At 52.4% G+C, this 22,862-nt stretch overlaps 1 protein-coding gene across 1 annotated transcript; it reads left to right on the top strand.

The window, feature by feature from the left end:
• The first annotated feature begins 3,700 nt into the window (after positions 1-3,700).
• Positions 3,701-14,247, top strand: LOC146596155 (maestro heat-like repeat family member 5). Its single transcript, XM_085304412.1, is given in 14 exon segments — positions 3,701-3,797; positions 6,202-6,308; positions 6,755-6,904; positions 7,092-7,246; positions 7,644-7,791; positions 8,249-8,342; positions 8,518-8,632; positions 8,710-8,883; positions 9,528-9,642; positions 10,943-10,960; positions 11,116-11,292; positions 12,395-12,550; positions 13,501-13,602; positions 14,038-14,247. Coding segments are annotated over 14 exon segments (1,818 nt in total).
• Positions 14,248-22,862: the final 8,615 nt, after the last annotated feature.

Genomic DNA, 22,862 nt, shown 5'->3' with positions numbered 1-22,862 from the left:
ATCACAGCCTCTAACAAAGATATGGATGCATCTGGCTTGAGGTACTTGGCTTTGGGACAAGAGTCTGACCTCAAGCACCACCATCACAGGTATCTGAGATGACCAGCTGCACCTGAGGCTGTTGGGTGTTGGCATGGGGACCACGAGGTTGATATAAAGCCCTTATGCCTCCTTTCTCCTAGGAACTTTGATAAACCATCTGTGAGTGGAATGCGGTATCCCCATTTTTAGTATCATCACTAGTCTTTGGAATGCAGAATTGTTGCTGAGGAGGTACAGACCCTTTGGGTTGTGCTTTTATTGTGCCACAGATGAGGCCAATTTGGCCTATTGTATTTTGTCTCCTTTCTTCTTTGGGCTAAAGGATGAGAGGCCCTGAGGTGTGCAGGGAGATTACAGCTTGATGTACTGTGATAGAGGAGAGACACACAGCTGCCTGAGCACAGAGAAATGGAGGCTGAGAAAAGATGGGGCAAAGAAACCAGGTAAAGATCATACGTGGAGATGCCCTCAAATCAAAGCTCTTCTGTAGTTCAGACGTCACTTGTATCAGYGTGACCCTTTCACTGACAAATGCACATTCCTGGCAGTCTCTTCTCTAGGAATGAAGACTGACTTTTAACTTTTGTTAAAATTAACAATAACCTTTGCTAGCTGTCAGGTTCAATATTAAATGAAGACAAAATGTAAGATTCTGATAAGTTTTTGGTTTTGCCTATTTTTAATACATGGAGATAAAAACAGTCTTCCTGAGTCCCTCAATTTGAGAAAGCAAAGACAGATGAGAATAAAATCTCATCTTCTAGGTTTGTGTACAGAACGCTGGGACTGAGAAGACAGTGGAAATTCTTCAGCCTCACTCATCAACTGGTTTTCATTATTACTCTTTATAACTCTTCATGTTTAAACAAAATCAACCAAACAAGATACAGTCAAAGGCTTGGAGACATCAGTAGAAACTCTGAGTGCCTCCATCTTGCCAACAAGGTGGACTCAGATGTCTCTTTTCTGCATTTCCTGAAATCCCAAAGCCTAAGCTTTTCTTTATGTCTTAGATAAAGGCTGAATTGGAGCCATGCAGCACTCAGAACTATTGGAAAGTGAATAAGAGATGGAATTAGGACTTGACCATACAATAATACCAAAAGGTCTAGAAGACTGTTGTGTCCCAGGTGAGAGATGGTCTGTCTCAGATTGTTTGGCAATTCCAGCTAACAGTTGGCCTAGTGCTGGACTCTACCAACCCATTTTGAGGGGGGCACATATGGAGGAACATGCATGGAGAGAGCTGAGCCTACAGGGAACCCCATCCAAAGCAAAAGTGTTTCAGGTCCATTTTTCAGAATTGGTAACATTGTTTAGGATCAGAAAAAATTCTGGTGTGTATTTGTACCTACTGTTTGCAAGCTTGCATTTAGCAGCTGCTATCTGGATGCATCTTGCAAGGGCTTGCAAGTGTACTTGCAGATGGGGACATGTGAGGATGGAAGAGGGAAAGAGGCAGCATTAACTCTGTTATGTAGGTCACAGCCGTAGGTAGGGGTGGTACACTGAGCCAGGAATCAGGTACTCTCCCTCACACGTGCTCCTAGCATAATGGCTTTTTTTCCTCCCAGCATTTCATGGTGCTCTGGTACAATCCTGTCCTTGCCCTTCTATGGAGGTTATTTTCATCCTGGTAAGCAGCCGTGACACAGCAGCACCCAGACAGAAGAGTCCTATTCCTCCTGCTGCCTGGCAGTGCAATGTTCCCCAGTGTTCACAGTATGCAGAGGCACTGGGGAACTGGGGGGTTTTTAGCTCTGCTGGGGGGTATATCTGCATTCTCCATCCTATTCCTCCACCTCCGAAGTTTTTCCCATTACTTAGTGCTTGCCAGTGGGCTCAGCACTGCTGTGTATGCTTGACTATGCCCCCAGATCTGCATTCCCAGTTATCACTTGCACAAGCCCTAGAGTTTCCTCTGCAGTTGGCAATTGCAGCACCCGTCCTGTACAATGACTACATTGTGACAAAAAGCCTCCCTCTGAGCACTGTTAGGTGTGGGATTGGCAATCTTCTGCATGGAAACCCTGCCCTGTGTTTACTTTACAGGATATTTACCTTCATAGTTTGGTGAAATCTCTTAGAAAACAAAATCTAGGGCAAGCATAAGCTGCTTGCAATGGAGAGTAGAGTCAGGAAGAGAGAGGAAGCACAGAGGGGCAATTGTTGTGGGGGGGGCTGGACTAGGCAAGCGAAGGCAAGAGTAGGGGCCCAAGAGTGCTTGTCTGTGAGCACTTGCTCATGAGCTGCCAGGAGGATGCTTTCCTCCCTACCTGGAGATGCTAAAACATTCCAGATGGCTGGACTCTGGTAAACCCCACTTTACAGACTCTCCGCATGAAAGGCAGTCCACAGCTGGGCTTGCTTAGAGAAATGGCATGTTACCTGAAGGCGATGCCTCTTCCCCCTCTCCTTTGCCAAGTCGTAGCCTCTCTCTTGTAAGCACAGGGCTCTAAACAGGCCCATTTGTTTCAGTCATTGTTTTGCAGGTGCTGTATGAGGCAGTAGTAGTAGCTGCTGTGTGGATTGCAATGAAGCAGCCAAAGGCTGCTGATTTGAGTTTATTTGGTTCTGTTTTATTTTGGTATAACTCCCAGCAACAGGAATCTTGGTTCAGCTGCGCAGGTGGAAGAAGTCACTGGCTGGGTTTGCCTTCTTGATTTTGCCTCTAGATGTTGCCTGGAGTGCACTGCCATGCCTATGCCTCCTCACTCTCTCCAAACACACTTTCCACTAAAAAAAGTTACTTAGTGGTGGTTGTACAGGGACTTTTTTCCATATCCTGTTTTCTACACCCCTACAGCTTTGATCTATGCCCTCTCCATGGTCAGGTTACAGGGTTTTGTGCCTATCTTGGGATTAGTAGGCTGGGTGCAGCCTTTCACATTGTGGGGCTGCAGGAGCCATTGAGAAGCCCTGCAAGCTGGGACCTGGGCAACAAGGAGGTTGCTCTGGCTGCCAGTGGTGGGATGGGAGTACCTGGCCTCTGCCAGCCCTGCCAACTGTGTGCTGAATGCTGGCAGCTCCCATGACCCATGCTGGCTGTGCTCTCCAGGTGATACTGCAAGAGGAGCCCAGTGACCACTTGGACAGCGCCACGCAGCAGCAAGCTGTGCTTGCCATCACTGCAATGAGGTACCCTCCCCTTCCCCCTTAGCCCTGGGCTTGGCTAAGGCCTCCCCACTGTGCAGCCATAATGGCAACAGTTGGAGCTGGGAGGCATCTTCCATGGTGGGGAAGTCTGCTGGTGCTGTCTGCTGGGTCTCAGCTCTGCCCTGCCCTGGGCCTAATCGTGGGGAAGATGGGAGGGCACAGAGGGCCACGGGGCTTCCTAGCATCTCTAGACATTTCCCCTAGAGGATGAGGCAGGAGATGGAGAGGGCACTGGGCACACACTGACAGGACTGTCCTCTCTCTCTGGGTCAACATTCCAGGGGCAGGTGGTGGCTCCACCACTTTGCACAGTAACACCCTGGGGTCTCCTGCCTCTRGAGGGCTGAAGGCATTTCTAGCAGCCCCAGGATCTGACAGGCACCACTCCCTCCTTGCAGCAAAGCAAAGCTAGTTCTGGAGGGTCACCTGAACAACAGCTTCCTCCATGCCTGCTTCTGCAGTGTCTTCTCTCATCCTCCAAGAGAAGACATGCAGAGTCTGGATGCTTCCATCTAGCCCAAGGTATGTGCTGGGGAGCTATGAGGAGCCTTCCAGTGCCTCTGGGCTGGTCCCTGGCTACCCTGTGCTGACAGACAAGGGTAAGATCCAAGCCAGGTCAGAATCCCACCTTTGCTTTCCCACCGCCATCCCTTCTTCCCCTTGCCCTGGGCAACAACATCTGCAGCACTCACAGGCTGGTCTCCTTGCAGCAGCTCTCCTGCACTGACCCTCTGCTGGGACACTGCAGGGCCAGAGGGCTCTCCTTCAGGCAGGAGGAACTCAAGTCCCTCTCCTGTGGGCAAAGGGGTCCAGTTCTCTGTCTTCCTTGCAGACCCTGGATGCTGTGGACAGCATGCTATAGGTGCTGGTATTCAGCTCTCCCACTTCCACGCTCCTGGAGCTGCAAGACGTCTTGCAGGTCTGGCATTTGCCAAGAGCAGGCTTCACAGGGTCACTTCCTTGCCCCAAATGGAGGTGACCCTGTCAAGTGGATACTTTTGTCCAGCACCAGGTTTAGAGCCCATGCTGCAGGATGGAGCCCTTGGGGACTCCCTCAGGGGAGTAGGGGTTCCCCACTGTGCTGTTCTGTGACCCCAGTGTCTCCTGGCTGCAGTGAGAGGCCTTTCTCCCCCTACCCTTCTCCTGCAGTGTAAAGGGAAAGCCTGGCCCACTTCACCTCCAGGCCAACACTCCCACAAACCCTTGCCCTTCACCAAAGCAGAGAGAGGAGTTGGATCCCCCTTTCTAGGCCACACACAGCTGGCAGCTAGCAGTGCCAACTGCTTTTCCCTGATCCTTTGTGCTTTCCTCCCCAGAGCCAAGCAGGGCACTGGCCTACTAGGACCAGCCCTGAACCTTTCTTCCTTTGGCTTCCTAATGGGCTATAGCCCATTGTGMCCTTTACCAGGAAGCTCCTTGCCTCAAAGCCTTCTGGTCCTGTTTGAGGGGAACAGAGGGCCATTTCTGGAGGGTGCAGAGGCTGCAGTAGGAATGGGATCCGGCTGTCTGTGGCCACAGCAGGTCAGTCTGGAGGACTTGCCCCAGGGCTGCGAGGGAGTTGGGAGGCAACCACCCACTTAGAGGCTTTACCACCGCTCCAAGGACCCAAAGTGTAAACATGTCCAGGCAGAGCTGTCTCTCCTGGAGCAGCTGTTAGGTCACAGGGCAGGGCAGTAACTTTTCTCTTCACAGCTCCTCCTGCCCGTCACCAAGTCCAAGCGAGCAGTTGTGCATGAGAGGACTGTGGTGCGGATTGCCAGGCTGAGTGAATTGCTGGTCCACTCTTCCTTGCTGCAGGTAAGGAGTCTCTAGCCCAGGTAACCTCCAGCTACCCCATGACCCCTTTTCATGTCCCAGAGTGCTCTGCAGCTGTGGGCTCCCTCCAAAGGAAGCCAGGGGACAGCTAGGGCACACAGCAAGACATTGGCCTTGCCTCTTTGGACTTCCTTCTCCACTCCCTGCTCTCTCAGGAGTCAGCTGTGCTCTCAGCCGCCAGCAGAGCAAGACTCTTTGGGCACGTGCCATGGACCCAGCAGGGCCTTAGGCTGCTGCCTAGCTGTTTTGGGAGCCAGGGCTTGCAGGGCCCACCAAAGCTCTGGTTCAGCCAGAATCCAGCCCTGGATGAACCATAGGTTTAGGGCTTTGGTCCCAACCAGAGTCCCTCAGCCCTGGTGCTAGTGCTGCCTCCATCCCTCAGGCCTGCTGCTGCTTTGAAGGAGTCAGTGACAGCCCTGCTCAACTCAAAAAGAAGCATTTCCCAATTCTGGGCCAGCTGGTGGGGCGCCTTACCTTGTGCTGTGCCTATGACAACCAAGGGACCAACTGTGGGGCTGTGAATGCTCTTTGTTACCTGTACCTTCATCATGCAGCAAGGAAGTAAGAGAATCTGCATTGGCCTGCATCATTCCAGACACACACAGCCAGGCAAGGCACCACACTGCCTTGGCAACTCTTCTGCATGGGGGAAAAGAGAATAAAATCTCTCCTACACAGGCACATGGCAGCAGTCATGCCGTGTCAAGGCAAGCGCCAGCACAGCCCAGGCTTAGTGTTGTAGTGAGTGCATAAGCAGGAGGACACAGCTGATGTAATATGCACATCTGCACCCACCTCACTGGGGAGGTAGGGGACACGCATGCCATCCTGAAACTGTAGTCACCTCAGACTTTATTTATCCAAGGCTGTCACATGCCTTGGGGTCATCCCTGTCCTGGGTATCAATGGACTGAAAAACCTTCAGCAGCATCTGCTCCTCCTAGAGCTTCTGTCTTGCTTCAGAATCAAAAGGAGGATCAAACTTGTCTGCCCTTCTGAATTCTTAAAAGCACATTCCCCTTCCCACCCTTGAAGTGAGTGCAGACTCTCCCTGGGAATCCTGCTCACCAGACATTTCTGGCATGCCTGCTTTCCCTGCCAGTGAGATTTCTCCCTGACACCCTCAGCAGGCCATCTCCARCTGTCCAGTCCTCCTGCTGACCACCCTGTGTTTCCCCTCCTGCTTAGGCAGGGAGCTGTTGCTGGATAGATTAGAGCATCTACAGCTCCAGAAGGCCTGGGAAGCTGCAAATAACTGGCTTTCAGAGTCCAACAATGCTAGTGAAATCGTCACGGTAAAGAGCATCTCCCTCGTTAGGACCCCAGGCCATGAGGTCAGCATGATTCTTTTGTGAACAGAGGGATCCCTGATCAGTGGAGCTGATGGGTCCCTGTGGTCACTGGGTGGCTATCACTGTCCCTGAGCAGGAACTAAACAAAGGTCCCTGAGCAGGAACTAAACAAAGGCTTCCCTCCGGGATTCCCGCAAGCTCTGGTTCCCCACAGGAGCAATGCAGGGGAAACCTGACCCGAGCCATCTACCTCCTCCCCTGTGCCAACACCAAGCCCAGCACAGTCCCTGCTCCTGGCTCTCATGGGGGGGTGGGAAGAATGGGGTTGTGGCAACATTGCCCCTTGTCTCTCTCCAGAGCCACTTGCTGCCTAGCTGAGCACCACTGAGAGGCACTCAAGGGAGATCAGTATGACAGATCTGTCTGCCATGCGCTCCTTTCTCCGGTAGATGTTTTGCACACACCTGCTGCCCTCTGAGCAGACAGACGTCATCCTCACAGCCATTGACAGCATGCGAGCTTGCAGCACCTATGACACCCAGGCAGCTACTGACATGCTGGATGAGCTTATGGCAGGCTATGTGGGCCTTTTGGAGAATGTAAGTAGCCTGTGGCTGGAGCTAGAGCCCTCAGGAGAATTGCTTTCCCCGCGAAGCCAGGCCTCCATGGCACCTAGCACTGCTTTAGGCCAGCACAGAGCTGTGGCAACAGAAATAATTCTTGGTGGGAGCTGGGGAAACGGCTGCCTTCTGGCACCAGCGCTGTTCTCACCTGTATGCCCTCCAGGTGTCGAAGATCGTGAGGTACATCTGCAGAAGCCTGATGTACATCAGAGAGATGTCTGCTCGGCTCAGCCTGGAAAGGGCTCTTCTTACGCTGACTGGCATGCATCCACATGAAGTGGTTGTGAGCCTACTGTGCTGTTCACCATCATGCAACAGGTATGGGCCACCTGCCTTTAGTTCCTGGGGCCCCTCAGCCTTTAGAGTCATTGCATGTGTGCTGCCAAATAGATGACAATTTTCAGGAGCCTCCTCTGAGTGACTGGGCCACCCATTCGGCCCATTTCCCAGCCATGGTGCATCAACCAGGACTGCAGCAAACAGAGTGGACCAAGTCCAAGACCTTCAGCCCCAGAGCCTGGCTGCCTTGCTCCTTCCCTGCCCACAAAGGACTTTTGTTTGGCCTTCTGCTGCCTGTGGGGAGCAGGGCTCACTGGGTGCTCCCAGCAAGGGGCCAGTAGGGCAAACAGGCCTGGCAGTCACCAGTGCCCTCCAGACCTGTCCTAGCCATGCTGCCAGAGCCAAAACCCCACTGACAGAATGCTTGGGCCTGCAGTGCTGCTGTGGGCATGTGGAGAGTGATGGTCTCCAAGCCCAGGGCTGCAGAGAAGGTGCTACGGGAACTGCTCAGCGTGCTGCAGCAGTGGCCGCTGTACAAAACATCCACCTCTGACAAGGACAACACAGACATCTTTTCCCTGGCTGTGAGTTTCCAGCTGAGGCCTTGCTCATCCTCAGGGCTGCGCTTGTCTCTCCGGGCAACAGGCTGGGCACCCCATCCCCTCTCCCCTCCCCCATGGGTCCCTGAGGCATGACCTTGCCTGGGGCACAAAGACATAGCCCCTTTGGGCCACATCTGGTGGGGCTCTGCCAAGTACCAGGCCTCTGCTGTGCCAGAGTGCTGGGCTGCTGAAGACTGCTTGGAATCCTCTGTGCAGAAACACAGAGCTTGTCTGGGCAGCTGGCTGACCTCCTCCATCTCTGCCTCTTCCTGCCTTGCTCAGCAGGCTGGAAACCTGAGTTAGGGGCAGGATGAGGGGCCGGGCCATGGTTAGGGGCCAGGGCAGGGCCAATGCACAGTTCAGGCAGGCTGAAAGGGCTGGCACAGGGAACCCCAGGAAGTCTGCAGTATACAGCCCCCCCCCATCCCTCGCCATCCAGGGTGATGCTCACACCACCCCAGGAAGGCTAAGTGTGCCCATGTCACAAAGAGGAGTTGAGGCACAAAGACCTTTGATGACTTTGATCTGGCCAGGTAACCAGGCAGGGTGCTCCATCTGCATCTCGTGGCCCAGAGCAGTACGGGAGCCTCCCCTATCAAGTTTGAGCCCTGAAACAGCAACATCTCAGCAGCAAGAGCTCTCTCTGGGTGTTTTCTGCAGGCAACTAGGGCGCTGCATGAGATCCTTTGGCAGCCGGTGTGCCTCCAGGAGGTGAAGGGATTTTCCCCCAGCTCTTTCTGGCACTGGTGTTCCAGAGTTCCTTCATGACAGAGCTGATGCCACAGGAGGTTGCTGTCTTCCGGAGGGAATGCCAATGGGAACAGTCCACTCCCACCAGCCCCATCAGGGGCTCCATCTCAGCCCTGTCATCTCTCCCATGGACCCAGAGCCAGGACCAAGGTTCTCGGTGTGACCTGGGCTTTGTTCTCCATGCAGTTTCACAGTGCAGACCATGAAAGCACTGTTCTGCTGTGCTGGCTATGAGAGCCAGGTGCAAGTCATAGAGAGGAAAGGAGGCTGGGACATGCTTCTCAGTGCTGAGACCCACCGCAAGGGAGTGGGTTTGCTGGCCAGGTGAGAACCCCTTTCTCCTTATTGTCCCCTAGCATTGCTCTCTTGCAGACAGAGTGCCCAGAGATACCACAGGGGCTCCCCAGTTATCCAAGAAAGGGTCTGCAGCCTGAGCATTTGTGACTGAGAGATGGCAGAGAAAGGCAGCTGCTGCTCCACTGCTGCCCAGCTCTGAAAGCTGTGGGGCAGAGCCAGTGTTAGCAGGCACACGGGAGGGAGCAGTCACCTCCCAAAGCCCTGGAGTCTCCTCCCATGGGGCTGGCCTGGTGCCACAGAGAATATCAGGGTCTGTCTGCAGGCAGCCCCACCAAGGGCAGTCAACTAGGGAAGGGGGCAGGATGCACAGAGGAATACAGGAAAAGCCCAGGGCACATGACTCCAAAGGGGGTGGGAAATGGGTCATGTCAGAAAGGCAGTCTTTGGGGTAGGAGGGGTGTTTTTCAAATCTCTTCCACCAAAAGGAACCTAAGGATGCTAGGCACTGGCTTTCTTGGGGTGAGGTGTGGAGGGCATAGATGTGGAGGGTAAACATGACCTTGCTCTGCCTGTCCTGGTCTGTGGGGAAAGGGCTATGTGGGACAGTGCAATCCCAGAAGAGGTTTGCCTGGCCTGCACTAGACCGGTGGTAAGCTGCTTCCACCTACCAGACAGATGAGGCAGATGCCAAGATGCCTGTGTGCTTCGATCTTCTGCCAGCTGGCAGCACTGCTCAGCAGCGTGGAGCCCTCCCAGGARATCCCTGCCAGGGCTTTCCTCATTGAGGTGAGCCTAATGGCAAGTGATGCCTCTCTGGGGTGCCACTGACCACTCCTCTCTTGTGCCCACAGCTGTGGCGTGTGTGCTCCATTGCCTAATGGAGCTGGGGCAGCGGGTTCACTCCCAATAGTACCCTTGGCCTTGGCCCATTTCTGCTGAGATACACYGCAGCTCTATTCCTTGCCTCCTTTGAGCCAGCTGTCTCTATTCACCTGCTGCTAGAAGGCATGAGAATGAGAGGCTGCAGATGACTGAGAGGATCAGAGGATTATGCAAGCAATCTATATGGTGTGCCCTGTGGCCTGAGGCAGAGTGGAGCCACAGGGTATCTGCACCACTCCTRCTGCCTCCCAAGCGGTCTTTCTCTGGGCCTGGTGCCATTGCCCTGAGCTGTGGGTTGGATGCTGCACTGCACAATGTGGAAAGTCCTGCCAGTTCTGCCAGCCTCTTACTGTTGTGTGTTTCAGCTGTTGGTCTGTGCTGACCTTTGTGGAGAGGATGATCATGTGCTGAATCTCTTCTTGAGGTACCTGTAGAGCCAGTGTAAGGTGATGAGTGGGCTAGTGCTCAGAGGCCTGGTGCTGCTGTGTGAGAGACCTGAGACGGTGAGCAGGGGGCAGCAGAGTGAACCTATACCAGCAGCATAAGGCTGGGGAGGGGGTGCTGGGTAACTCAAGTTTGACCTTGGCTGGGCAAGAGCTGTAGTAGCTGTTCCCAACTCTCCCACTGCCCCATTCATCAGTCCTGAGACCTTCAGGCCAGGCCTTTGGCTGTGCCAGAAAAGGAGAAGGGCTCTGCAGCCTGCCTGAGTGCTTCTGCTGCTGCCTGTCCTTTCTGTGCCAGGTAGAGATCCTGGCCCAGCACCAGGCAAGCCAGTTTCAAACCACTTGTGTTGCAGGAAGGCTGTGCCCAGAGTAATGGTCCCACAAAGAGATGGAGGATGAGACTGAGCACAGGGTCCAGTCTAATGCCACATGAAGCTTCTAGGCCCCAAGGCAGCACCCTGCCATGATGCAGGGGCCACAGCATGCTCAGTACACCTTGTACACTGTGCCACAGCCTCTGTGCACAGGCCATGGTTGTGATTCTGCAATTCTATGATGGGTGTCCACAGAGCCTTGGCAATGGGGCACCGAGCCCTGACGGGAAAGGAAACTACAATGACTGGCAATGCTCACAGCTCAGGAAGCTTTCTAAACAGTGTTGGTCACTACCAACCTGCCCATTCAGGCCTGATGGAGAAGGAGGTGGCTGATCAGGTTAGAAGCCTATGCTGCTCTCTCCCCCCTACACCCCATTCTTCCAGACCCCCATGACTGTGCCAGTAAGCGTTGCCTGCCAGCAGGTTGCTGCAGTAGCTCTGGTGCCAGCTTCTAGAAAGTCAGAAGAGAAGCTGCTGTCCAATAACCAAGGCATTACTGCCAGTGCACTCTTTTATTGTTTCACAAAATGAAGTTGTGTGTTTCATGCTTCATGCAGGTAAGAAGAATGCATGTCCTGCTTCCAGTCATCATGGATCAGCTGCAGGATGAGGACAAGGACAACAAAACAAATGCCCTAGTGGTGCTCAGCAACCTGCTGCATCTCACGAACAGGCAGATGGCTGGCCCCATTGCTCTGCAGCTCGCTGAGAAACTCCTGCCACTCTTTGATGATGTAAGGCAGCAGGGAGAGCTGAGGGGCTCTGCTGGTATATCTGTGAGCCTATGTGGGGGAACATGGCTGCGGTGTGTTGGTCTCCACATGTGCTAATTGGCATGTGAATTTGTCCCTCCCAGTGCAGGCCCTGGGTGTGTCAGGAAACTTCCTGCCTCATGTTTTTTCAGACCATTGCTCTGTGCTGCCTGTGGTGTCCTGTGCTGCACACCTGCACTGAACCAGCCCCCTCCCTGCCCTCAGCAGCTTCGTATTGTGCTTGGCCCCAGCAGTGCTTCCCCTGGTCTGTGGCAGAGACAAGCAAAAAAGCCAGGAACAGGCCTGAGAGTGAGAAAGAGGCTGTGCCCCACAGTTGCCTCCTTCTGTCATCTTCTTGTGCCAGGGAGCACTGATATAGACCCTAGGGAACAAAGAAAGGCCTTCCAGGAGGGACAGGCAGGCAGCACTCAGGGAAGCCTGTCCTGCTGCTGCTAGTTGCACACTCTGCAATGCTATCTTCCCCACAGCCACTGGCAGCCCACCACAGCTTCTGCCTCTCTGGTCTCCATCGCCAGGGGTTGCCAGCCCCTGTGTTGAGTGCTGTGTGCCCAGCCTAGCCCGGCCTCTGGGCAGACTGTGTGCAGGCTGACGCTTGCTCTCAGAGCCCAGAGGGTTCTCAAGGCCCAGAGGACCCCACCAGGCACTGCTGCCCGATGGGACTGCATGGCAGGACAAGCAGGTGAGCCCTTGGTTGATGCTCCCAGGAGCCAATGCAGACGGCTGGCCCAATCTCGTGCTCAGCGCATCTCCAAGAGGCAGCTCTTCTGGGCCTTGGCTGTGAGGTGACTTGTGGGAGTATGGCCAGGGCTAGAGAAGCTATTCCAGGCACAGAGGTCTCACATAGCTCTGCTCTCACTGGCCTCTGTTTGTTAAGGAAGTTGACTGCATTGTCCTGCATGGGCCTGGGGCCGTTTTGCACTGGGTGCAGAACTGACCCACAGCTCCTCAGTGCAGAGGGAGAGTCAGAAACACTCATCATCTCCACATCAGCCACACTGCCCCCTTGCTGACCATGGGCTTGCAGCAGCCAGTGCTGATGTCCTCTTCTCTCGCTTCCCACTAGGAGTCTAGCTGAGTGCAAAAGTTCTCCATCCACCTCTTCAAAGATGTGGTGGAGATTGCAGAGAGCACGAAAAACCTACAGTTGAAGAAGCAAGTGCACAGAAGCCTGCTCCCCCTGTACTTCCACTTGCACAAACARGCCCAGAGCGTGGCACAGGTGTGGATTTCAAAGCTGATCTGACATTTGGAGAGAGAAATGCTGACACTCTTGGATGCCTGMGAACCAGAAGCAAGAGCTACTGGCAATCAAACATTTGGCTATGTGTCACCTTGAGGCCCAGCCTCCTGAGGAGGGCACAGAGCCCCCTACTCCATGTCTGCACCAGGCCCACCACTGCCCTCATCCTCCTGCCATGGCTCCTCCTGCACAGATGGATGCAGAGGAGGGGTCCTTTCCACATCCCTCTCCCTCCACACAGCCCTTCTCCAGTGGAGCCCATAGGAGGAGTCCCTGCAGACCAACAGAGGCTAAGAAGCTGGCCACAAACCTTTCCCAGACCTGTTCTACTTCATATAACAGGGCTCAGCAGCATCTGTGCTCACAAAGGCCTAAGCACTCCTCCGTGCTCCTGCCCAACACTCCCCCTGTCCTCCTCTGTGCCCTGTCCAAAAGTGCAAAGAGGGTGCAGAGAGGCACCGCACCCGCAAGGGTTGCGGAAAAGAACCACTGCGTACCCCAGCCTCTCCATTTGGTGAGGGGAGAGTCATAGGAAGGGAGATGCCRTCAGGGAGGGGACTATCCCTGCATCCTAGATACCAGGCTCTGGAGCCTGGGCATAAGGGAGTAGCAACTGAGCAGGACAGGGAGCCAAGCACCGTGCTGAGAATCCTCATGGAAGTCACTTGTGGCTGAGTCTTGGCCTGGCTTCTCCTCAACTGCAGCCCTTCAGCCTTCCGCTGGCAGCTCTTGGGGAACTCTGTTCTGCTGTCCCAGCAGCATGGCATGTCTGAGATGGTGGTTGTCCCCTGAGGGCACTGAACCCAGTGGAAGGCTCAGACCCCAGCTGCATCTTCCCATTGCAGGCCAGAAAAGGCACTGAGCCTTGCCAAGAGCAGGAGATCTCATTTGGGCTGTGATGGCACCTGACACTCTCTCTTGCTGTGCAGGTCTCTCAAGAAGCCCTCCTTGGTGCTGCTAAACTCCTGAAGTGGGAGCAGCTCAGGCAGCTGACTGAGTCAGCTCAGACATGGAGGACTGGCGAGTGCTTGGTAAAGATAGCCTCAAAGCCCCCAGGACCCAGCCAGGACAACCCCTGTCCCCCTCGCACCACCACCATGCCCAGCGTGTAGGACAGAAAGTTGTGCCCCTAGCCACAGCTGCAGCCCAGAGCTGCACGCATGCTCCCTTTCTCAAGTATACTGCCCTGGCAGGCTCTTCTTCAGGCTTTTCTCGCCTCGCTGACTCCATGTTGAGGGATGCGGAAGAAGTCCTTGACCCAGCCAGGCCTCAGCAGCAGGAAGGCATTTCAGCAAACCCGGGGAGCACCTTGCCCTCTGCTCCTCCAAATCCCAGCACCACAGCTCATGGCTGAGAGCTGTGAATGTCCCAGCAGAAGAAGGCAGGGGAGGCCAGTCATAGGTTGTGGGCTTGCTGGCTGAAYGGGGAGTGTCTGTACCAAGCTCATGCCCTTGTGCTCTCCTCAGCTAGTGAGGAACAGCAGCAGAGGGGAAGAATATCTGTGCCAGGGCCTGTGGTACTTGGAAAGTCCACAAGAGTCCTTGCAAGAGGTGGCAGTGAGGTTCACTGGTGAGCCACAGCCCCTGGGGTCCCTCTCTGTCCTGGGGCAGCTTGGTCCCAGCACTGGCTGCTGTACTAGCAGCAAGAGCCAGCCCCAGTTGCTGGAGCCCCGATAGCCTGATGGAGGGCCTTGGTACCCAGAGGCCCAGTGTCTCCCTTTTGTATCCCTGCTCATGCATGTGGGGCTAGTGGGAGCCTTGTGCATTCCCTTTCTGCCTCCTTGGATTCTGCGCCCCGACGTCTGCACAGGGTCAGCCCTGCCTGAGGGGGAGGAAGGTGCATGGTCAGGCTGGCAGAACTTGCTGGCAGGACCATGCTRCTGGGGATGGCCAGGGGAGTGACAAGTGCCTAGGGCTCATAAGACGGCAAATGAGCAACCAGAGCAAGGAGAGGCTGCAGGACATCTGCAATGGTGAGTATGGGCAACAGGGTGTCTTCCAGGGCTAGTAAGGAAGAGGAAAGACCTGGGTAGTGAACTCTCATTTCTCATGTCAGGCAACGAGGGCACTGCTCCCTGTGCCGACAGGTGGTGTGGATAAAGTCGAGAGAGATTTCAGGGGCATTTGGGACATTGCTAGCCAGCAACTTCCTACTGATCCATTTGTCCCCCCACTCCCTCCTGGCCATAGGAAGAGCTGGGTGGGAAGTGGCCCAGTCAGGTGAGGATGCSTGGGGTCTGCCCAGAAACAAGGGGGTTGATTTCTGCTTTGTTCCTTTCTGTCTCAGAGATGATGCCATGCTTGGCTCTCACAGCAAAGGGCTGTGAGATCCTGTGTACAGGCACCTCAAGATTTGCTGATTTCTAAAAGAATCTTTCTTCTCCAGGGCTACAGTAGGGGTTATCCTTGTTGAAAGACCTCCAAGGCCAGGAATGACCAGTCAGAATTCAGCTGGGAGCCCTTAAATAGCCATGTGTAAGGGCAAGTGCTGTCACCAAAAGATGGAGGCATGAAGCCTCCAGGACCATCGTGCAGCCATTGGTGCTCAGTAATTCAGTGCTGTGGAGTGGATGCTTTGCTATAACCCACCTTCAGGACCCAGAGCAAGGCCTCAGGCTCAGCCTAGGTTCCTCTAAGGCAATCCTATGATGCCTCAGTGCAGGCAGCAATTGGGAGCGGTAGCTGCTCAGTGTCCAAGGGATCGGTGTCAAAGGCTCAGCTCAGACAGGCAGCAAGTCTTCCACCTTTGTATGATCACTGCCCTCAACAGCTCTTCTCTTGATCTCCACTGGGCTGTCCCATGGCTCTCTGGGAGGGCAGAGCCCAGTACTGCTTTTGCAAGTGCTCAAGAGAACACCTGCATCCTGCACATCACCTCTTCCACCCTTCTCTTTGCCTGTCTTGGCCATCTGGTTCCCTCTGCTTTTTGATATATCCCAGTGCCCTCTGTTTGCTCTTGGTTTGCCTCAGCACCCCTACAATTACCTCTTGATTAATGCCAGAGCTGTCCATTTGCTTTTTGGTGTGCTCCAGGGTCACTGCAGCTCTGCCAGGAGGCCTAGTGTCGTCTTGGGAAGCGAGAGGATGCACAACGGGACAGTTGTTGTGGGATGGAAAAGGCATGTACAGGGCCAGTGTAGGGGCTAAAGAGTACTTTGCTGGAAGTAGCCTCAAGGTCACAAGTGATGGTCCTCCTGAGGGACTTTAAGCCACCCACTATGTGCTGGCAGGACAAGCCAGCAAGGCACATGCAGTCCCGGAGGTTCTGGAGAGCATCGACGACAACTTGCTGATACAGATGATAGAGGAACTCAGGAGGAGAGGTGCTCTGCTGGCCTTTGTACTTGTGAACAAGGAAGAGCACATTGGGACTGTGAAGGCTGGGGGCAACCTTGGCTGTAGCGACTACGAGACGGTGGGAGGAGGTCCTAGAAAGCTGGTGGATCATCAAGAATCCCCTCCACCAAGCTCAAGAGGGGTCTGCCTCAATGAGCAGGAAGTCAAGCAAAGGTGGCAAGAGCCCTGCATAGATGACCATGGAGCCCCTGGCAAAACCCCAGTACAGGAAGGAAGTCTACAGAGGGTGGAAGCAGGGGCAGCTGACCTGGGAGGAAAGCAGCAATATTGTCTGAGCATGCAGGGATGGGGATAGGTAGGCCAAAGTCTATTTAATCTCGCAAGGGATGTCAAGAACACCCAGCAGAGCTTCAATGACTGTATCAGTGACAAATGGAAGAGTAGGGGAACTGTGGGCCACACCACTCTTCAAAGACACCAGGAAGGCAAACCCTGGGAACTCCAAGCCAGTCAGCCTCACCTCAGTCCCTGGGAAAGTAATGCAGCAGCAAATTCTAGTTACCATTTCCAGACCCAAGGAGGACAAGAAGGTACCTGCAGTTTTAAATTCTCTATAGCTGTCCTCTTCCTTTGTACCTCAGACAAGACACAAAACAGAAGTCTAGGCAAGAGTACAGGGTGCTGGGAGGGCRGCATGGCTGCCCTGCAAATACGACCTCAAAGTTGATGGCATTTCTTGCAGGAGAAAATGAGACTACTGTGGAACAAGCAAGGTCTACAGCATGAGGATTTGTAATTTCTTACAAGGTAAGAGCCAGAGACCTGAGTGAGGTAGACAGGTGTCATCTCCCATACTAGGCTGTGTGGTCCCCAGGAATGGTGCAGCACAGCTGCTCCCCTATTCCAGCTTCAGGGGGGTTTCCTGTTCCTTCCTATAGCTGAGGAGAGTGGCCAAGGTAGTTCAATGCCTTTGCTGGCTTGTTGTATCTGTAAGAACCCAGCTTCTCTTACTTTCTCACAGAAGAATGACCTGTAGAAGTTATCAAGAGCTTCTGCAGTCCCATGGCTGATCCTATGGTTCTATTTGGTGCAGCATAGGGTAAGATGCCCCACAAGCTGCCCTAGGATTCCTTCTTGATGAGGAAAAGGCTGACACTGATTCCCCACAGCTGGGTGCATCCTGGGGGAGGGAGGAAGGACTAATAACAAGTTTAAGCTGCAGCAGCTGGGACCAAACCCCTTAAACCAAGAGCAGGTCCAAGGCTGAGTGCTATATGAACCAGAGTTTTGGAGAGATCTGCTTGGTCCTGTTCTTGACAGTGAACAAAAGGCTGTGGAGCTGCATGTGCCAGCCTGCCTACCCCTTCACACTACCAGCTCTTTGACTCAAGGGAGGGCAATTTCCCCTCCCTCCAGGCAGCCCCTGACCTGGCACAAGGCAAGGAGCACGCTGCCTCCCCACATAGTCTTTTAAGGTTTTTGACTGCCATTCCTGTAAGCTCATGAGTTTTACAAGAGGAGCCTGGAGGCAGCAGCCCTAGAGGATGAACTGAAGATGAGGACGGTGCTGTTCCTCCTCCTTTTTGGGGAACAATTTCCTGATACAAAGAAGGAAAGCCTAGCAGCTAGAAGGAATATGTATGAGTCTGTTCTGTACACTTCTAAGTCCTGACCTTTCTTTACCGATGTGATTAAAAGTAAATCATTCCATGTTTCCCTTTCGGCCCTGTAAAATTGAACTAACAATGTTGCACCTGCTTGTCTCCAATGCTTTGCTGGCTGGATCCTTTTTCTCACATCAATCAATGCACTGCCATTAGTCCTTAGTGTTTTTCAAAAGGGACTGTGACACTGGGTGACTATACTGGCCCCTTCTTTCTGTCTCTGGAAGCTGCAGTACTTCTAAGGACTAGCTCTTTGAGGATGGGGCAGCTTCCCCTTTCCCAGGGGCAGACAGTCCTCTTCSTTGGCATAGGTTCTTCTCATCTCTTCACTGGGCTGCTATGACCAAGACTGGCTGCAAGGGCTTTTCTGCCCTTATCCAAGGTGCGGAGCATGTTTGTCCCTGCTGTGTCTCTTTGCTCACTTTGTCCCTTGCTCCAGGTGTTGCAGAGGTGCTTGGTCCCAACACTGTGCATGCAATACGCAGCTGCCGGGTGGCTGAGGCTCTTGGCCATAAAGTTGAGGCTTCAAGAGGACATAGAGGGATCACTAGTGTGGTATTCTTTAAAATCAGCCCAGGAGATAGAGTATCTCTCTTGTGTGCACTTGACTGAGGGTCTACTAGGATCCATGAGCAATTTTGGATGAAGGGGTCTGTGGCAGAGAAGAAGGTAAAATAAATGTGGGATCCAGGTGTCACCTTAAGTGCTTGCACATAGATTGCAAAGGATCATGGCCCCAGCTCTGTGCAAAGAGGAATGGAGCTTTTGAGGACACTAATTGTATAGGGAGGGGAGAGCTTTTCCTGTATCATTTTCTACGTGGAAATGACAACCATGTGTGGTGAAGGAAAAGGGCTGCTACTTTGAGAAAAGCACAGCACAGGGGTGAACTAGCAGAACAAGAATGAAGTGGGCTGAGCCTGACCACTAAAGCTGTCCTCTGGGCAGAGAGAGGCCATGAACCCCCAAGACTTCCCTGCACATACAGGTGGCCCCAGTGTGTGGAGCACTCTAGGAGGAGGACTGCTGCTCTAACTCTGCCCAAACTCAGCCAGCTTCTGAAGGAGGGAGCCACCTCTCCCATGCTCTCCCAAGCCAGCAGCACTAGAATTGTAGCCTGAATCCAGATGGACAGTTTTTTTTCCCTGGAGCTCTCAGGATCTGGTTTGCTTGAGTGGTCAGGGAAGAGACTGAGGGATTAGTGTGCTTCTCCAAGCCTTAAAGGGCTGAGATAGAAAGGAATAGAGGTACTCCTGTACCTGCATAGACTCTAGGCATCTCCTCCTGCTGGGGCCACCTCCCACCCAAGCTCTTCCTATGGCCAGAAGGGAGTGGATGGAAAAGTGGATCAGCTGGAAGTTGCTAGCCAGCAATGTCCCAAATGTCTGTGAAATCTCTCTTTACGCTATCCACAGCGCTGATCAGCAAAGGGAGCAGTGCCCTCGTTACCTGACGCAGGATCATTACTCACAGTCCTTCCTCCTCTTTGCCAGTCCCAGCTGACACCCTGCTGCCCATGTTCATCCTCACAAATGTCTTGAAGCCTCTCCTCATTCTGGTCCCTCATATGCCACCCAAAAAACTCTAGGCAAACAGAGCATCTCAGAACTTCTCATTATAGGTCCAACCCCAGCAGCATAGCTGCACTTTCTCTTCCCAAACTCACACCTTGCCTTCTAGTAGGTTTGCAGCTGAAATACAGCTCTGGCCAAACACCTCACCCAATAAAAACACTGAAAGTCTTGCCAGCCAAGTTCTCCAGAGAGCATACATTGGTTCTGGCATGTCTAATCCAGCCCCACAGAGCAACTGTACCTCTATGTTTCTTCTCTCTTCTGAAGGTGATGTCAGGACTCCTGGTAGGTTTGTCAATAAAAACCCCTCTGGCTAAATAGTTCACCTACCACACTCGCTCACAGTCAAGTAGGTGTGACTGTGTGCTTTCCTCTCCAACCTGACCTTTCACTCGCAATTCTGCTCAGGTGATAGCCCTCAGTTAGACCTGATTTCCTCCTCCCACCTCTGCTCAGGTGACAACACCCCATAACAGTCATGATGGCTGCATCTGGTTCAAATCAGAATGTGGGGAGCACAATAGCCAAGGGCTGAGTATTCACCAAATATGCAAATATGACCATGAGTCAATGATCTTCCCCCATAAATAGGGGGCAGTCCACTGAGTTCTCCTGTATGGCAGTGGACTGCATGTCAGGATATCCCCTTGAGTAGGGCCACCTCTCAGGGTTACTCCTGGAGGTCAAGAGAATCCACAACAGATCCTCCACAAGTGATTAATAGCACTGAAACTCTGCAAACTTTGCTAAGTTGCATCTCGGATTGATTGTGCACATAATCTTGTTAAACCACTGTCTTATTTACCATTGAACTTTGTTAAATCACTAACTTACCTCAATAAAACATATTGATGATTTTCTCTTATGAGTGAAGTGCATCATTCATCCACAACAGTACTGCAAGGTCCAACTAATGGTCCTGGAATGCCTACTATCTGCCAAACAACTGCTTCCTCTTTCTACCCAAAATGACACCTTGCTTTCCGGTACCTTCGTGGCTGTAAGGTCATTTTTGCCACACTGGACAGATGTAACATACAATACACACAGGTGCTGGCAGCCAAGATCTTCCGAATCCCTACACTCACCCTGTGATTTTTTTTTCCAGCCACAGACAAACTGCACCTCTGCGCATGTATAGCCAGCATGACACCATCCCTCCTAGTAGGTTCACAGCTGAAACAAACCTCTGGCCAAACCTCACAGTCTGCAATGAAACCATGTGTCTGCTGCTGGCCAATCATGTACTAAAGGCGGAAGTGACCTCACAAGCACAAACAGCTGCCATGTGCCTGGCAGGGCCAATCAAGAACAGAGACAGAAATCTGACAAGCACAAACAGCAGCAATATGCCTATTTCTGATGTTTTAGGTTCTGAGGCAGAAGCAATCAGCATGGAAGCCATACACCTTGGCTTATCAGCAGCTGGGCCAAAGTGACCTCAGTTGGTTAAAGTGTGCTGCTGCTAATGCCAAGGTTGTGGGTTCAATCCCTGCAGGGGGTACACTGAGGGTTGGACTAGATGATCTCCAGAGGTCCCTTCCAACCTTACCACTCTATGATTCTATGATTCTTCTATGACCTTACAGGTACAAAAAGTAGCCAAGTGCCTTGCATTGGCCTAGCAGGCACTGAGGCAGAAGTGACCTTGCAGTCACAAATTCAGAATAGGCCTGCTTCTAGCCTTTTAGGTACTGATGCAAAAATAACCTCACAATCAGCATCAAAGCCACATGCCTGCCACTGGCCTATCAGCTGCTGAGGTAAACGTAATCTCACAAGCACAACCAGCAGCAATGTTCCTGCATCTGGACTATTCAGGTAGTACGGCACAATTGACCACACAAGCATAAGCAGGAGCAGTGTTCCTATTGACTGGCCTGTTAGCCACTGAAGCAGAGGGAATCTCACAGGCACAAACAGCAGCAAGAGAGGCCTGCTTCTGGCCTTTCAGGTATTACGGCAGAAGTTACCTCACAGTCATCACTGAAGCCATGTGTTTGCCACTGTCCTATCAGCAGCTGATGTAAAAACGAACTTAAAAGCTCAAACAGTAGCATGTTCCTGTTGACTGCTCATCAGGAACTGCAGCAGAAGTCTCCTCGCAGTCATCATCAAAGCCACATGCCTGCCACTGGCCTATTAAGTGCTGAGGCAGAGTGACCGCTAGCAGCAATACTCCTGCTTCCGGCCTATCAGATACTGAAACAGAAGTGAGCTTACAAGCAGAAGCAGCAGGTATGCACTTCTCACTGCCTGTTGCGGCCTTAGGTAGAAGTGACCTAATAAGCCGCAATATGCCTTCTTCCGGCCTAGTAAGTATAAAATCAACGAGGACTTGAAAAATGTACTGAAGTTATGTGAGTGCTACTGGCCTGTCAGAGATGGGGCAGGAGTTACCTCACAATTGGCATCAAAGCCTCCTGTGCCTCCTGTTGGCCTGTAAGGAACTAAGGCAAACTAACTTGACAAAAACAAACAGCAGTCATGTGCTTTCCACTGGCTTATCAGGAACTGAGGAAAAAGTGATCTCACAAGCACAAACAGCAGCAAAGTGCCTGTATCTGACCTTTCAGGGTCTGAAGCAGAAGCAATCTCACTAGCAATAACATACCTGCTACTTGTGTTAGAAGTAAAAATAAATAAAAATAGAAAAGGGGACATGAAATAAGCACTGAAACTGTTTGTTTGCTATTTGCCTATTGGACACTGAGGCAGAAGAGACCTCAAAAGAACAAATACTAGCCATGTTCCTGATTATAGCCTATGACAAAGACACTAGTGCAAACACCCCAACCTGCACATGCATGAACATGCCAGCCTCACAGCTCCGCACAGCATAAGGCCAGGAGAGGCATCCATCTAATATTCATGCCTGGACTTGGACCTCTCAGCTAGSCTTTTGCACAGTCCATGGGTATTTCCAACTGCTGTCTTTTACCCCCCAGACATAAGCTATTCCAGCTTGACAATGGCTACCAAACATCACATTCAGCACTAAGGTTCCTGTGACTTGCTAGTAGAGGAGTATCTGGGATTCTTTCAGATTCCAGGATTTATGCTGAACTTGAGAGAGCATAATTTGTCAAGTATGCCAATTTATTAGATATAAAAGTTATAACAAAGAAATAAGTATAGTAACAGAAATGAAAATATATATACGTATCAGAGCTCTATGGTTAAACAACAGATGCATGGTACAATGACCATTCCAGCCCTTCTTATGGTGTAATTTTCCCTGGATTGTTCTTTCCATTCATTTGGCATCAAGGTCATGCCCATTGACGGGTGAATTGTCCGGCTCACAGCTGAAGGAGGCTCTGATTCCATGTGAAGATACGTGGCTTACTCTCTTTTATATCCAGTCAAATAATACCAGTTCACAGTTGCACGAAAGCTTTATGGCCTCAATCAGTAACGGTTGGCATTTCAACAAATAAACCTGTGCTCAGCAGACAACAGTGCTCTAATGCCTCAGACTTCTTCAGAAGCTAGAGTTTGTCCTGRTATGTCTAACCCCAGACAGAGGTATGCCTGTGCTGGCACCCACCAGTCACCACAGCATTCCCCTTGCCATGGGCATGGAGAGCCTTGTCTGCTCCTTCTCACCCTGGGAATGCCTGCCAAGCACCGGTGGAAACACCCCCACCACCACCACATACATGAGCATACCAACCTCATGGCTCCCTTGAATGTCAGCACAACACAGACGTCCATCTAATATCCATGCCTGGACTAGAGCCTCTTAGCCAGCTTC

This window comes from Rhea americana, unplaced genomic scaffold, assembly GCF_003343005.1.
Source record: "Rhea americana isolate MKP2758 unplaced genomic scaffold, rheAme1 scaffold_209, whole genome shotgun sequence".
Taxonomy (NCBI): Eukaryota; Metazoa; Chordata; class Aves; order Rheiformes; family Rheidae; genus Rhea; species Rhea americana.
The sequence above is the reverse complement of the archived record's forward strand: the minus strand, read 5'-3'. Positions and strand labels throughout refer to the sequence as shown.